Source organism: Pogoniulus pusillus, unplaced genomic scaffold, assembly GCF_015220805.1.
Source record: "Pogoniulus pusillus isolate bPogPus1 unplaced genomic scaffold, bPogPus1.pri scaffold_69_arrow_ctg1, whole genome shotgun sequence".
NCBI lineage: Eukaryota > Metazoa > Chordata > Aves > Piciformes > Lybiidae > Pogoniulus > Pogoniulus pusillus.
In genome coordinates, this window is record NW_026974716.1 from 471,528 (window position 1) to 484,052 (window position 12,525).

General features: G+C 56.4%; 1 protein-coding gene across 1 annotated transcript; it reads right to left on the reverse strand.

Moving 5' to 3' along the window:
- Positions 1-1,449: 1,449 nt before the first annotated feature.
- On the reverse strand, positions 1,450-9,339 carry LOC135174503 (serine/threonine-protein kinase PAK 3-like). The gene is made up of 13 exons (XM_064141751.1): positions 9,243-9,339; positions 8,444-8,481; positions 6,903-7,028; positions 6,418-6,660; positions 6,077-6,152; positions 5,696-5,759; positions 5,106-5,154; positions 4,264-4,373; positions 4,043-4,160; positions 3,287-3,386; positions 2,861-3,057; positions 2,004-2,141; positions 1,450-1,536 (listed from the first exon to the last, which is right to left on the reverse strand). The coding sequence occupies exons 1-13, from the start codon at positions 9,337-9,339 to the stop codon at positions 1,450-1,452; spliced, it is 1,443 nt and encodes a 480-aa protein (XP_063997821.1).
- Between the last annotated feature and the right edge of the window lie 3,186 nt (positions 9,340-12,525).

Consider the following 12,525-nt stretch of genomic DNA (forward strand, 5'->3'; position numbering starts at 1 on the left):
TCAGTCTTCTGTTCCACATCTTCTAGCACACAGCTCAAAGGTGAAACAAGACTTGGGCTAAAATGAAGAACACAAGTTCCTATCTGTCTGCTTTCTGGTGAGGGATTTGGAGAGCATCACTTATGAGGAGAGGATGAGGAAGCTGGGGTTGTTTAGCTTGAAGAAAAGGGGGCTAAGAGGAGCCTTCATAGCTCTCTACAGCTATATAAAAGGTGGTTGCAGTGAGGCCAGTGATGACTTCTCCAAGGAACTAACAGCAAGATGAGCAGAAATGGCCTCAAGATGTGCCAGGTCAGGTTTAGGTTGAAGGTGAGGAAAAATTTCATTGCTGTTTGGGATGGGTTGAGAAATTCCCCCCTAAATAAACCCGAAATCAGCAGAGCAGCTCAGACAGCATGGCAATAAGATCAAACTGCATTGTGCAGCAAGCTACATTCACAAACACCTACAGAAACAAGTATTCACAATCACAGACAACTATTGACAACTCAGAAATAGCACAGAAATCAAATCCTCTCCCCTGGACAAAGGAACTCCCAAAGGGGCCAACGCCACCTTCTTCTCTCCCCTCAGAGTGCTCCCAGGCGAGATCTTGCTGGTTGTCTGTCGCTTCAGCCGGGGTCAGCGTTCAGCCACGCACGGAGCAGCAGTGGTGGAGGAGGTGGAAGCTGGGAGGCAGAAGGAGAAGGGGACACAGACTGAGAAGCTGTTTAGATATTGGCTGTTTGTACCAATCAGCAAAGCAAGGAGTGACAGAGAATTGATCATTCTTTTCCTTCTACAGCAAATGCCCTGCTCATTTACTCCACGTTCAAAAGAGCAGGCAGAAAGTTCCTCTCTCTTGTTTGCAGTTCAGAGCTAAGGCTCTGCTTTGGTTCTAAACCTGCTACGCTGTTAAGAGTGGTCAGGAACTGTAACGGCTTGCCCAGGAAATCGGCAACAGCTGCCCTGGCTTGGCATCTCTGAGGTCCCATTGGTGGTCAGGTTTCTCCTCTAGAGAAAAAGCAAACACAAGATTGGGTCTTTCTCTCCTCCCCACCAACGCTCACACAGAGCCCTTTCTTTCTAAGGTCCAGGCTCCAGGAGTAGTCTCTTCTCAGTCAGAGAAAGCCACAACCACGGGCACCAGCTGAGGCTTCTCCAGGCTTCCTCCTCTGCTGGGCTGTTTGTGTAGCCTGCTTCAGTGGGACGAATGGAGCTTTGCTAAAGGCTGCTTCATCAGCCCTGGCCCTGGCAGCTTCCCACGGCCGCCAGAGCACACAGGCTGCTGCCCTCTGCTTGTCTGTGAAATGAAGGAATTCTGCTTCTCATTAAAATGGTATTTGCATGTCTGGACATAGGAAATAGACTATCAGAGGTCAGCACCTCTGACAGTCTATTTCCTACGTCCTGGCCTCAAAGCTTTTGCCAGCCCTGCTCCCAGACGTCCCAGCAGGCTGGCCTCAGGCTCTACTGCCTGGCCTGCCGGGCCTCCTTGGCTGCCGCCATCAGAGGAACCAGGCAGGACACAGGTCCGGCTGTGGTCACAAACGGGTGCTGGCCAGGGGAAGAACAAGCATGGACCATTACTTCCCAGCCTCAGCTCCTCCCAGCCTCAAGCCATTCCTGAGGCAGCCCCAGTGCCTCTAGGACATGCTGAGCCCAGTGGTGTCCAGGCCCAGCTGCTGCTCTGCAGGCCAGCCAGGCGCAGGTTTGCAGCACCAGGAGCAGAGCAGCAGACACAGGGCAGAGCAGCGACGGACACAGCCCTGGCTTGCAGCACGGTAGGGCTCTGAGCAGCCTGCTCCAGTGGAGGATGGGCTGCTCCCTGCAGGGACCTTGGCCTAGACGACCTGCAGCGGTGCCTTCCCACTCAAACCACTCTGGCACTCTGCTTATTCTTCGCTTGGGCAGCACCAAGGTTGCCACCAATGTGAGCAGCCTCTGGAGGGGCCTCGAAGTTGAGCCCGGGAGAAAACCCCTTCCTACTGCAGCTTCTTCCCTTGCAGCCCTTTGCATTTTACCTCCAAAAGCTCCTTGGCAGACCATCTCCTCTGCACATCCACCTCCAGGCAGTGCTGCAGGAAGTCCAGCAGCTCAGCTGACAGCTGCCCTGGGTTCTGCAGCTCTGGGGTCCCCTTGGTGGCTATCAGGGTTCCCACCTGCAGAAGAAGCAAAGACAGGGCTTGGTCTCTTTCTCTCGTCCCCACCAATGTTCACACAGCCCCCTCTTTGCTTTCTGAGCTCCAGTTTCCAGAGGCAGTTTCTTCTCTGGCAGAGGGTCAGAGGTGATATTGCCAAACCAACAAAGAGCCCCTGGTGCAGCCACAGGCATACCAGCATCAAAATGGCCTGGCCTTGACAGGTGACTGCTGTGGCTGACCCACTCACTATGAACTACAGCAGCAGAAGCAGATTTGACTGCCACCAAGCAAAGGTGCTCCAATGTCCTGCTCTCCACTGGATACAAATGGTCACCAGGTCTGATCAGAGCCATGAGCAATCCTAGCCCTGTGCTGAGGAGTGAGCCATGGGCACTGCTGGCAGTTTGGGAAGACTCCCTTGCCTGGAACTAGGCTTGGGAGACTTCACTTGAAGCTCCCCAGTTGGAGACACCTGCCCTTGGAAATCTCTCAAGGCACAGCCCAAGAGAGTTCCAATCCCCAGGGCAAGTGTCCAGGCTGGCACATTTTCATCTGCCTCTGTGTCGCCTCTGCTCCGAGGGTCCTCTCCTAACGGAACGCAAGCTGCACACTGCTGCTGCTGCTGTGCTCCAGTGCCATGGGCAGAAGCAGGCCTTGGGGGACCAGTTCCAGCTGCTGTGACCAAGATCTTATCTCCGAGCACACACAGCAGTGGCATCTGCTTGTGTGCACCTTACCCTGCTGTATTGTTCGTGGCTGTAAGGTGGTTCTCCTTCTGCCGTCTCGATGGCAGTGATCCCAAGGGACCAAATGTCCACCTTGGGACCATAAGGCTCCCTCTTAACCACCTCTGGCACCATCCAGTGAGGGGTCCCAACGCACTCCCTCATCTTGCTCTTCTCGGAGGTGAGCTGAACACAGAGCCCAAAGTCAGCTGAGGAGAGAAACAAGCTTGTTAAAGCAGCTAGGATGATGGAGCCAGGCACCAAGCAGCTCTGGGCACCTCCTTCCTCTCCACCCTTCTCTGCTGGCTGGAGCTGCCCTCTCAGCTTGCAGCAGAGCTCAGGCCACGAGCACAGGCACCACTTTTGGGTAACTGCCAGTCAGGCAAGAGCAGCCCCACAGCAGCCCTGCAAACACTGCCCCTGCCCAGGGACACCTACCCACTTTGACGGCCCCGTCCATGCCCAGCAGGATGTTGCAGCTTTTGATGTCACGGTGGACGATGCTGTTGGAGTGCAGGAAGTCCAGGCCCTGCAGACACTGACAGAGCAAAGAGAAACACAAGGGTCAGAAGGAAGGACCTGATTCCATCAGTGCAGAAAGGAAATGGCTCTGAGGGGTTGCAGTTCTAGAGGACTTGTGAGCAGTGCCAGAAGACTGTGCTGTCAAGAGGCACAGCTGGCTGCTCCAGCACTTGCACAGCAACAACCTTCTAAAGGAAGGCACAGCAGCTTGTGCAAGAGAAATGTCCATTGCTGCAGACTCTCCCCTGAAAGCAAGGCAGCACAGCATCTGCTGCTGCAGCTCTGCTACCTCCAGCCAGCTGACAGACCCTGTTTTGCCCAGGCAGGCGAGTCCCTTCCTTCAGCATGAAGGGCATCACGTTGGGTGGGAGGCTGCATGACACAGACTGGATGGTTGGGCTCTACAGCAGACTTGAAAGCCTGGTGCTCTGGGAAGGCTGGGAAGAGCAAAACTGCCATGACCAAGAGAGAGCACAGTAAGAGGAGAGAGGAGTGGAGCAGCTGAGAGCAAGAAGCGCAGTGCTGCTGACAGGCAGGGCACTTCAGATGTCCTTTCCTCTGCGTCTTGTAAAAGCAAAGGAGAAACAGAAGCCTCTTGAGAGGACATGGCTCATGTTCTCACCACTTGCTGCCAACCACCCTCCTGTGCACATCACCCCGCGGGTCCCTCACCTCCCTACAGATGGCTGCTGTCTGCTCTTCCTCTATCCACATCTCCAGGACAACATCGGCCAAGGACCCTCCATCCAGGTACTCCACCACAATCAGCAGCTCCTCACCTGCCATGTAGCTGAGAAGAAAGCAATGGCAGAGGAGATCAGCACCAGTGAACTCATCTGTAAACTGGCTGGCAGGATGGGGACCACCACTGACGTGGTAACACAGCTCCTCACCTGTCTAAGTAGTTGACAAGGTTTGGGCTCTTGTTGCCCTTGATGAAGCTGATTTCATTCAGGAGAACCACCTCTGCCTCTTTCTGGATGTTAATGTGCTTGATAGCCACCTGCAGTGGCATGGCAAAGCAGGAAGGGGAGCAGCCTGTTGCAGCAGCTCAGAAGGAACACACAGCGAGTGCCGCTGGAGTGCCACGGCCGAGCTGTGCCAGACTGGCCTGGTGTTGGCCACGGGAGCTCAGGACCTTGCTTCACAACCTCCTGGTTCTCTGCTGCCTTGGCTACTAGCTACAGGACATAAGGCCACCTACATTTGGCCTTGTAAACCTCTACAAATGCTCTTCAGATGTGCAGCCATAGATCTCTCCCAGCACTGTCTGGCCCTGCATTCTCCTCGGCTGGACCTCACTTAGCACCTCAGCCTCAGAGCAGTCCTAAAGGGCTGCACTGCAGGGAGCTGAGGAGCTCGCCTGCCACGGGAGTGCCCCACTCAGCCCATGCACAGACAGCACCTAGGTTCTAGCTGGCCCCAGAGAGACCAGGATCTGCCCCTGGCACTTTCAGACCACTTTCCAGGCACAGCTGTGTGCGAAGGTTGCTGGAAAGGGGAAGGCCCAGGAAGGTTCTGCTCCTTCAGCATGCAACAGCACAGCCCTTAGGGAGCCTCCCTGAGAAGGTGAAGAGAGCAGAGGCTGGAGTTTGCCAGCTGACACTGCTCTGTGCTTCAGAGAAGCAGCATCTACAGCCAAGGTCCAGTGGTGACCTGGAAGCCCTGTGGCCAGCCAGCACCCCAGAGGAAGCTGTGCAGAGCTGCAAGCTCTGCTGGGACTCCTGACACTCACGTCCTGTCCTCTGGACATCTCAATAGCCCGATAAACTGTTCCTGACGCCCTGCAAACAGAACAGCAGCAGAGCAATGAGCAGAGCTTTGCTCTCTGGCAGGGAAAGTGAGCCCAGACAGGAGATGTCTGAAGCCTGCAGTGCTTAGAGACCTCCTATGTCCACCCAGCAGCACGCAAGACAGCAGCCCACCAGCCCTCTGCCCTGCACAAAGACATCTCCTGCAGAACCCTTGCGCCTCTGACAGCCCCCACGTCGCAAGCTGCTCTCTCAGGCAGCTGTGCTTTGGCTTCCTTCTTGTGAGACATCCCAAAATGTTTCCTCCTAAAAAAGCAGCCAAACAGGTGCCAAACCCTGGAGGGACACCAGAACTTCTGGGTCCTGCTGCCTGCTGCAGACAGGCATTGCCAGCATCAAGTTGTCCTTGACGATGCCTTCTGACCACAGTCAGAAATTCCAAGCAGAACTGAGAGACAGCAGAGCCCAGCCCCAGTGCCTGAAGATGTCTGCAGCTTGCCCAGCTTCACCCTTCACAGCACACCACAAAAGCCCTGACCCTGGGTTTTGTCTAAGGACCTGTGGTGGGACTTACCCTTGGCCGAGTTCCTGCAATTCTAAGTATTTATCCTCAGGGTCTTCCCCACTCACAACGTCCCCTGGAAGGAATAAAACCCAAGTTCCTTGCTTAGAACTGCAACAGATGAGCTCACAGCTTTCTGCTCACCCAGAGCCAATCTCTGCTTGGGCCTTTGGCATGGGAGGGAGCTCAGCCAAACCCAGCCCAGGCACAGCTGCCCTCAGAGGCAGGAGCAACACCCACAGTGCCCTCTGGCTTCCTCTGAGCACAGTCACAGCTTGCAAATGGGAGCCCTGAGGTACTCTTGCCACTCAGATGAGGAACATTTGGTACATGGCCTCCTGAGCCAGCCCCTCAGAGCACTGCTTGACCAGAGCTGAAGTCCAGAACACTTACTCAGTTTCTCCATGATGCCCCTGCTTGTGCTTCTCTGCTGCCCTGATGGCTCGCAGAAGAATGACCAGATGGCAACCTGGGACAAGCAAATGGTCTGCCTCAGAAAGGTGGCTTGGAGAGATGCCCCACAGCTTACCTTTCAAATGCAGACCTTTGGGAAGATGCTGACTCCCTTATCTTTACAATTCAGAGCTGTGGAGCTCTTTCTCACCCAACTTCAGGCATGGAAAGGTGCAGGGTGTGGGCTAAATTGCTCACTGAGCGCTCAGATTCTTCACCCAAGAGCTCTCTACACACAGACATGCTGCCCTGAGTAGCGCCAGCCGCAGAGCTGCACTTACCCACTGGCTGTTCTTGGGTGGCACCATCACAGGCTGAGGCTCATACTCATCTTCCCAGTTCTCAGCACCCTGGTCTTCAGCCTTGTATCCCTTCTGCTCTTCAACTCTAAGATCCTTGCCTTCATCTCTGTTCTCCTCCATCTCACAGCCATACCCGTCGTCATCTTCGTCACGCTCTTCATGGTCATCCTCACCATTAGAAGTGCATGGGGCTAACAGGGGTCCTGCTCCTGGTTGTGTGCGCTGTGGACAGAAGCACGAGTGGCAGTCACTACCCTTGGGAGGTTTGGTGATCACACTCTCGTGTAGTCTGCTTAGACACCAGGAAGCAATCCAGACATACCCCTGGTCCTACAAGCCTAAGCTCTAAGGCATGCTGGGCACATAAGGCATGGGAGGACTCCAGCCCTGGAAGTCTTCATCCAAGAGCTGTCTGATCAGAAACATGCTGACCCCGAGCAGAGATGACCAAAGCCAGGACTTACTGACTGTGTCCGTTGAGGCTGGAGCACCAGCACTGCTCCAGATCCACCACTGGCTGCCTTCTCCTCAATGGCTGTCTCCTCTTCCTCAGAGAGACAGGGGCATGGCACGGGTTCTGCTCCTGTGTTCTGTGGACAGACAGAAGTGTGAGTGGCACTCACCATGCTGCTTTGGCACTTCACCTGGGTGCTTCTCATCCTGGTTAAGGACAGCTAAACCATTCCCAGCCTCACTCTGCCTTGTGTCACCAATGGAAAGCTGGAGTAGACCTCTGCAAGTCCCAGCAGGCTACTGGGGAACTGCTTTAGCACGGTGCCTCCTGAACCGGTAGCACCTCATGAAGCTCCAGGTGCCTTCACTGGTTGGGTGAGCAGACACATGGCCAAGGGCAAAGCCTCCTCACCACTGGCTGGAGTTTGGCAGAGGAGGCAAAGGCTGCTTGGTTCTTTCTTTTTCACCTGTGCTTGCCTGGTTCCACCCCAGTGCTGACCTTCCCTGCCTAGGAGCTGTTTCTTCCTCACCAGCCTGCCCTGGACCAGTCCCTAACTTAGCACAGGCTGCACTTTCTCTGTAGGGAGAGTGCAGCCTGCAGCAAAAAGGGAGACCTCATCTTCGGGCCTGGGGCTCACTGCATGGCTGCGCTGATGGCTGCTCATCCCTGCTTGTCCTGGAGCCGCTGTCACGGAGCTGCACACACACACAGAGCCTGCTGGAGCCGGCAGAGACTCAGTGCCAGCGCCCAGCTTTGGAAGGGCAATGATGCAAGAGGCTGCTCCTCTGGCCCAAGGAGGCAAGGACACCCTAGAGCAGGGGTCCTCAAGCTACGGCCCACGGGCCGGTAACGGCTCCCGAGGGGCCTCAGTCCGGGCTGCCGGTAGTTACCGAACCTCCCCCCGCCTGCGCCGGGGGCTGGGGGGAACCAAGCAGCCGCTCCCTGCCGCCGAATCCGCTCGCCGGCCACACAGGCACTCGCGGGACTGGGCTGGAACCCAGCTATAGTCCAGCCCCCGACGCTGCTGGGCTGGAACCCAGCTATAGTCCAGCCCCCGACGCTGCTGGGCTGGAACCCAGCTATAGTCCAGCCCCCGACGCTGCTGGGCTGGAACCCAGCTATAGTCCAGCCCCCGACGGTACTGGGCTGGAACCCAGCTATAGTCCAGCCCCCGACGCTGCTGGGCTGGAACCCAGCTATAGTCCAGCCCCCGACGCTGCTGGGCTGGAACCCAGCTATAGTCCAGCCCCCGACGCTGCTGGGCTGGAACCCAGCTATAGTCCAGCCCCCGACGCTGCTGGGCTGGAACCCAGCTATAGTCCAGCCCCCGATGCTACTGGGCTGGAACCCAGCTATAGTCCAGCCCCCGACGCTGCTGGGCTGGAACCCAGCTATAGTCCAGCCCCCGAGCCGACAGTCTCTGAGGGGCAGGGAGCGGCCCCCTGTTTAAAACGCCTGAGGAGCCCTGTCCCAGTCGTTCTCCGCCCAAGCTCCCAGCCTGCTCCAGTGCTCTTCAACTCCCTGGCAGCAGAAGGGGACTTGCACACTCACCGAAGGACAGGCTTCTCCAAATGCACCGACGAGCTGATCTGCAGTGGGCAAGCAGAAAGGAACCAGAGGCTATCAGAAACCTGCCTGGGCTGCAGAACCCCACACAACAAGAGCGCCCAAAGAGGTGGCACCTTTCTTTCCCACCCTTCTTCCAGTAGCACCCGTGATTTGGCACAGCCACAAAAGAGCAGGGCAAGATTCTCCCTGCTTCTTCTTTTGTCACAGCTTCTCCCAGCGATCTTTGTCCTCTTGCACCAGGAAATCCAACCAAGAGAAACTTGGTCACAACTTGGCCACTCAAGTCACCTCCATGCACCCATTCCCTTAGCTGCTGAAAAGGTGACCCCATGAAAGCTTCCCCCAGACTCTCCTTGGCCATGCAGCTCTGTTCTGAACTAGCCCAGGAAGAGCTCCTCAGGTGGGGAGCAGCCCACAACTGCTTGGAGTTTGGCAGCTCCTCGCCAAAGCCCTCGCGTGTGAAGTGCCAGCTCAGGCAGTCAGAGCTTCTCTTGCCGCAAAGCAGGGCAAGCTGCTGTCCCTCAAAAGAAGGGCACTGTTACAGAACTCTGGAGGCAGCAGCAGCATCTTTAGGAGGACTCTGAGAAGCCCTCCCCATTTGCACTGTGGAAGCTGTCCTGGCTGAGCCAGCAAAGGGAGGAGGTGACAGACTCCAGTGCCGGTGTCTACGGTCTCTTCCTGGTGTCCTTGCTGAAGAACCATGGCAGTTCCTCAGGACAACAATAAGCCATCCCTGCAGAAGCCAGCTTTGCTGCTGCAGCTAGGGAGAACCTCTACTCACTTGCTACCAGCTCTGTCACTAGCCAGGGCTTGTCTAGCAGGAAGTTGCAGGCCACATCAAACAGGAAGCCAAGGGCAGCACAGAATCTCCCTGCCATGCTGGCCACAGCGCAGCTCACTGCAGACTGAGCAGCTAAGGGACGAGGCATCACTCAGCAGCACCTTCCGGCCAGACCGAGAGCCGCAGGCTGCTCCGGGCGCTGCGGGCAGTGTTTGCCTGGGGCTCCACGGCAACAGCCCAACTGCCCCCACGGGCCCGCCAGGTGGCGCTGCGACCGCATGCGCAGCCACCGCACCGCCTCCGCAGCCGCGGCGCGCACCTCCTGCGGGACAGTTTCCTCCAGCCCCAAGCATTCCCGCGCCTGGAGAATCCTGGGGTCATTCCGCTTGGAAAACCCCTCTAAGGCCACTGACTCCAGCCTTCGACGCAACACCACCGTGGCCGTGTCGGGAGGATGGAGCCAGGCTCTGCCCAGTGATGTCCAATGAGAGGACAAGGGGCAGTAAGTGCAAGCTGCAGCAGAGGAGGTTCCGCATCAGCATGAGGAGAAACTTCTTTGCTGTGGGGGTGCTGGAGCCCTGGACCAGGCTGCCCAGAGAGACTGCGGAGTCTCCTTCACTGCAGGCTTTCGAGACCCATCTGGCTGCATTCCTGTGTGCCCTGCACTGGGCAATCCTGCTCTGGCAGAGGGGGCTGGACTCAAACCTTTGGAGGCCACTTCCACCCCCTAACCCTCTGTGACACTGGGAATTCATGAGGGTTATGCTGACACAAAGTTGATGCGCAAGGGATGAGGAGAACAAACCCATTAGCACTAGGACATGCTTGGAGCAGCTCTATAGGATGGGACATGGGAATCCTGTTCAGCAAGCTGGACACAAGCCAGCATGAACGGCAGCTGCACTGCACTGGATCCTGAAGTGTGAGTAAACCTCTGACTTTTCTGTTTCCAGAGAGTAAAACCTTGCTTCTTCCTACCGTAAGAGGCATGAACAGTTGTTCTGGGTGTCCTAGTTCAAGCTGTGAGCAGCTGGAGAGGGCAGCTCATGGTGCCTTTTCTTCAGTAGGCACCACCTTGGGTCATAAACTGAGGGCTGCTGTTAGCTCTCCCCGGAGCCTTCTCTTCTCCTGGCTGACTAACCCCAGCTCCCTCAGCCTGTCAGAGCACACAGAGCAGCTGAAGTGCAGTGCAGTATCCCTGAATTAATGCAGGTTTGTGTCACTCTGGCACTTCACAGAAGCATAAAGGCTGGAAAAGACCTCTCAGGTCAAGTCCAACTGCCAACCCAATGCCACCATGTCCACCAAACCATGCCCCCCAGTGCTCTGTCTGCGTGGGGTGTTGAACCCCTCCAGGGACAGGGATTCAACCAGCTTCCCAGAGAGCCTAATCCAGTGTCTTCCCAGGAAGAAGTTTCTTCTAATATCCAACACAAAACTCCCCTGCTGCAACTTGAGGCCATTTCCTCATGTCCTACCACTTGTTACTCGGGAGGAGAGCAAGCCCTACCTCACTCCAACCTTTCAGGGAGTTGCAGAGAGGGAGAAGGTCTCTGCTCAGCCTCCTTTTCCCCAGGCAAAACAAGCCCAGCTCTCAGCTGCTGCTCACCAGACCTGTTCTCTGGACCCCTCACCAGCCTCACTGCCCTTCTTTGGCCCTCAGTGTCCTTCAGGTAGCGAGAGGCCCAGAACTGGTTTCTGTCCCTGAACTGAAGATCAGGCACTTGGCACAGAAGCTGGCAGCAGTCTGTGCAAGAACTACTCAGTGAGAGTCACCTTCGGCCTGCGCCAACACAGACACAGGTCCCAGCACAGAGAGTTCTGCCTCCACACGAGGAGACTCTTCCTCACTGCCAGCGTGACAGAGCCTGCAACAGGCTGCCCAGAGAGGGCTCTGCTGCCTCCTGCTCTGCGGCGTCTCCTGCGCTGCCTTCCTGTGCACCCTGCCCTAGGGCATCCTGCTCTGGCACTCCATGAGCTCTGCAGATCCCTTCCAAGCCCTAACACTCTACAGTTCCATGCAACTCATGCCCAGCCTCAGGCCTTTTAACAGCAGTTGTTAAGGATCAGTGACATGAGTTAATTCAAATCCCAAGGGCAGACCTAAAAGGCCTCCCCATAAAGGTTTCTCCAGTGGAATGTTTGATCATAAACCAAGTGTGACTGGCAGGTCGAGGGAGGTTCTTGTCCTCCTCTGTTCTGCACTGCTGGGGCCACACCCAGAGTACTGCATCCAGATCTGGGCTCCCCAGGTCGAGAGAGGCAGGGAACTGCCAGAAAGAGTCCAGCAGAGAGCAACTGAGATGATCAGGAGAGCATCTCTCTGCAAGGAGAAGCTGAGAGGCCTGGGGCTGTTCAGCCTGGGGAAGAGAAGAGTGAGAGGGAGACCTGGGGCTGTTCAGCCTGGGGAAGAGAAGAGTGAGAGGGAGGCCTGGGGCTGTTCAGCCTGGAGAAGAGAAGAGTGAGAGGGAGACCTGGGGCTGTTCAGCCTGGGGAAGAGAAGAGTGAGAGGGAGGCCTGGGGCTGTTCAGCCTGGGGAAGAGAAGAGTGAGAGGGTATCTGATCAGTACCTGAAGAGTAAGGGTCACTGGGATGGGGCCAGACTCTCTGCAGTGCTGCCCAGTGATAGGACACGAGGCAGTGGACACAAAGCAGGGCCCAGGAGCTTTCACGTCTACCCGAGAAAGTACTTCTTTACTGTGAGGGTGCTGGAGCACAGACCAGGCCTGCTCACAGAGATGGTGGAGTCTCCTTCTCTGGAGAGACTCCAAACCCACCTGGATGCCATCCTGGGCAAGCTGCTCTAGGTGAACCTGCTTTAGCAGGGGAGCTGGACTGGGTCACCTTCAGAGGTCCCTTCCAACCCCACCGTTCTGTGAAGATGAGTTTGTTTCACCTCCTCCCACCTGCTGGCAGTTCAACAGAAACTGGTTGAAGGGCCCTCCCCAGCAGGACTAGAAAGGACAGGAGGGGAAAGAAGCCAAAGGTAAAGAACAGGGAGACTCCAGAGAGAGCAGGGAAATGCAGCTGCCTCTGCACCCTCGCCCCATAACTGCTCTGTGCCTCACAGCATTTCTGTTCTCCAGCTCCATCACAAAGCCTGACAAGACTGAAACACAGCTCTCCAGGCCTGCCCACTGGAGAGGCACTGGGAAGGCAGGTCTGGATAGTGACACACACCTGGGGTCTGGAAAGGGCCAGAGCTGAGCACTTAGCTCAGCCGCGACACGACACAGGAGTGGCTGCTAACGACACCCAGCGTCTGAAATCAAACTGCTCTGCT